This window comes from Morone saxatilis, unplaced genomic scaffold (assembly GCF_004916995.1).
Source record: "Morone saxatilis isolate NCDOM2014 unplaced genomic scaffold, NCSU_SB_2.0 Contig7, whole genome shotgun sequence".
Classification (NCBI taxonomy): domain Eukaryota; kingdom Metazoa; phylum Chordata; class Actinopteri; family Moronidae; genus Morone; species Morone saxatilis.
Window position 1 is genome coordinate 2103986 of NW_023340246.1, and position 3842 is coordinate 2107827.

A 3842-nucleotide genomic window follows, 5' to 3' on the forward strand; every position below is an offset into this window, starting at 1 on the left:
TCAGATCCTACAGCTCCAGCTGTTGTTAACTTTGTGAAAGAAAACAGAGACATCCAGGAGCTCCGTCAGAGCTGTGGAGGAAGATATGTTGTTCTCAACATCAAATACGAACAGCAGATTCCCTGGTTGTTGGAAGCTGTGGAAAAGATGGGAGTTGAAGGATCCAGATGCTTCACAAAGGACATGTTCACCAAAGCTCAGATGGAGAAGGTTTTAAAACTTAATGCTGAACTGCAGGATGTAAAACAGAGTGAGATGGGAGGTGATGATGAAACTCAGAGCAACGAGAGTCTTAGGATGGTGCTGATTGGGAAGACTGGCAGTGGGAAGAGTGCAACAGCAAACACCATTTTAGGAAAAAAACATTTCAAACCCAGAATCGCCCCGAAGCCAGCAGCCAAGTCTTGTGAGAAAGCAACAGGAGATATTGATGGCCGACCTGTGGCTGTGGTCAACACCCATGCATTGTTCGACACGACTCTGTCTGATGATGAAATTCAAAAGGAGATCAAAAAATGCAACCGCATGTTGTCTCCAGGACCTCATGTGTTCTTACTGGTGCTGCAGATCGGGAACTTTACACAGGAGGAAAAAGACTCTGTGGAACTGATCAAAAAGTATTTTGGCAAGAAGTCTGAAGATTTCATCATCGTTATATTCACCAGAGGAGATGATCTGGAAGATCAGTCATTTGAGAGCTACATCAACGACTGTCCTGACTTTGTTAAAAAACTCATTAATGATTGTGGAGGGAGATACCAGGTCTTCAACAACAAAGATTACACAAACCGCACACAAGTTAGTGATCTGCTGACCAAAATCGAGACCATTGTGAAGGAAAATGGTGACTGCTGCACCACTGAGATGTTGGACAGTACAGACAAGGTCATACAAATACAAGTGGAGAGCATTTTGAAAGAGAAGGGCGAAGAGATGAAGAGAAAGGAGAGGGACCTCAGGAGAAAACATGAGGAAGACTTGAAAACATTGAAAAGGAAAATCAGTGAAATGGAACAGGAGAAAAAACTGGCGGCAAAACAGCTAAAGGACAAAGACGAATGCATCAACAAGGAGCGCCAGGAGAGAAAGAAAGAACGGGAGGAAGAGGAAAGGAGAAGGAAAAAACTGGAAGAAAGTCAGCGCCAGGAATGGAGAAGAAAATTGGATGCATCTGACAAAATAGTTCAATCAGAAAGACAGCTAAGGGAAAATGCTGAGAGGAAGCTGGAGCTGTCTAGAAAGGAGGAGAAGAGAATTCGAGAGGCCTGGGATAAAGAAAGAAAGGAAACCTGGGAACAAATCCGTCAGGAGGATAAAAAGAGCCTGGAGGAGGGGAAAACAAGCTTCAGAAAGCTCCAAGAAGAGTACCACCGTAAAAGAAGAAAATGGACATTTTCTTTGTTTGTGCTGCTGCTTTTTCTGTTATTTTTATTATATTATGTATTTCTCAGTCACTCAAACGCACAAACTACAGAGAGCGCTAGGACAAAAGAACACACATGAAGAGTTTTACAACTTGCTAGGCTGATTAAGGGGACACATTTACATTTAAGCACTACTACATGATGTAAAATAAAAACAACCATGTAAACATTAATTTTACAACAACGCTCAATATCAGTCTGAAGTTTGATTTTCTAGTGCAGCTGGACACTTTTTAAATCCATCAGGATACAGACGCACTATAAAGAGTTGGTTCATTACAACTACTATTATTATTGGTACATAACTAATCACTCCACAGCAGAGGTAGTTACATTACATTACATGTATTACTTTATTAATCAGCCCATCTCCACACTGTAGCATAGCTCTGGTGACTGCATGCAGCTTCATTCAGCGAGTAGTGTAAGAACTCATTGCTGAGTAATGTATTACTGCCCAACACTGCTCAAAAGCAATCAGACATTTTACCACTGCCATCCGTGTTTCCTGCATTTGTAGCACAAACACCTTAAAGTTGGGAACCACAGTTTTCCCACCTTTGACTCAGAATATGAGACTCATGCATCAGCTGGACGTACATGAGCTACAGATTACTGAGGTTTAGAGTAATGACTCAGAATCATGACCAGCTTAACTTATTCCCTATGGTGAGAACAGTTCCTCAAGTCACTGCCAAAAAGTTAAAGTCAACTGCTGATGCTTTTCTATTTCTGCAATAGCACATAAGCATAAATGAGAACTAGGTTCCATCCTCTTTTTTAATAAGCACATTTTCCCAAAGAAGTCAGGTGATTAAAAATATATTGAGAAGTTTGGATAAGCCAGTAAACTTATTTTTTTATTATAATTTTCTGGTTCACTGGCAAAGCCGGTTTTATTGTAATTCATCTTTGATTTCTCCTTTTAAGCACGTCACATTCACATTGTTGTACCTTTTTAATAGTAAAAATAGTTTAAAGCTGGAACCTGCCTCTCCAGGCATGCACATGGATCATTTGGGTTGTTGCTGTTTCTTTTACACTTTTACACTTACTTTGAGTATAATGTGTGTGTTTTGTTTATCTTGTCTGTTTCTGCCTCCCTGCATGAAGTTGGGTCCCACAGAGGCGTTTATCTTCAGAGGACCATGATTCCAGTTAATTCTGTTTCCTCAGGCTGTTCTTTGGATGACTGTTAGTTGTATATTTCTAAATCTGATTAAGTGTTTAAGTTGTGTTCGCTGTCTCAGTTACCAAACAAAATATACTGCAGGTCAAACTAACAAGAATCCCATTAAATGATTGTGGCATCATTTCATTGTATGCTATGTAACCATATAGCTGATAAATCTAACACATTATGAGACACAGTGATGGATTAGGAGATAATTTAGTTATATTTCTAATATAATAGTGAATTACATTGAGGAAATATCTTTTGTCTCCCTTATAATGTATGTTTATATTAGAGGTGGATGGCAATGTTTTCTTTTGTTTGTAATATTACTGAATATAGAACTGTTACAGCCTCTGATTCTGTTAAAGATTGTGACTATTGTTTAATCCACAGACACTACCTAGAAATGACTCATATTGTTTATGAAATACAAACATAATAGAAAGTAACAATAATATTTAAAGTTTTAGTATAATTTAAAAAAAATAGTTTTTTAGTTTATATGTTTTACCTGTTTGTTGGGAAAATGAAATGTACATTTGTGATTTATCATTGATCATGTGAGTTTAATAGGCTTCCAATAAATCTGCTTTAACAGTGGCTTTAATGTATTCTTTCAACTGTTTATCACAAATCTCAATGTCATAATGACACACAAGATTCACCACTTTGCCTAACGGGGGGGAAATTATTTTAACAATGACTATCCACTCCCCTTTTACACAACAGTACATTTGAAAAATAGTTCTTCAACAATCCAGCGGGTCAAACTAGCAGGGACAACGGATGCTCTCAAAAACAAATCACCAACCCAAGACCTTTAAATCTCCCAAACAAGTAACAAGTCCTCTGAACACCCTGAACAGACCACAGGCCCAAACAAACTGGTACCACAAACAAACTGGTACAGTAATTACACTTAAATTAAAACAGGATGGGTCCCCATTTCATCACAGAGAGAGACCACAAGATTAAAAAAGAAAATGTCTGATGTTTTTTTGTAATTATTTCATAATAAATGACTCGGTAGTGTGTAGGTCAGTGGTGGTGGTAGTGTTGAATGTGTGTGTGGTGTGCCACCCATCTTTAGTCTTTGCTGTTGGCTGACGTGCTGCGGTAAGCGTACTGACTCATTTCCGGTTTACTTCCTGCTCTGTGTACACTGTTTGGTGTTGTAACTGTGTCAGTTAACGCTAAATATAAACTTGATTTACTCGTTACAGCGGTTATTTACCCGCTTA

General features: G+C 38.6%; 1 protein-coding gene across 1 annotated transcript; it reads left to right on the top strand.

Annotated features, from left to right (window-relative positions):
• LOC118340706 (immune-associated nucleotide-binding protein 12-like) lies at positions 1-3201 on the top strand (the record flags this gene model as incomplete). The annotated part of the gene is given in 1 exon segment (XM_035678822.1): positions 1-3201. A coding segment is annotated over 1 exon segment (1503 nt), but the record flags the coding sequence as incomplete, so codon positions are not given.
• Between the last annotated feature and the right edge of the window lie 641 nt (positions 3202-3842).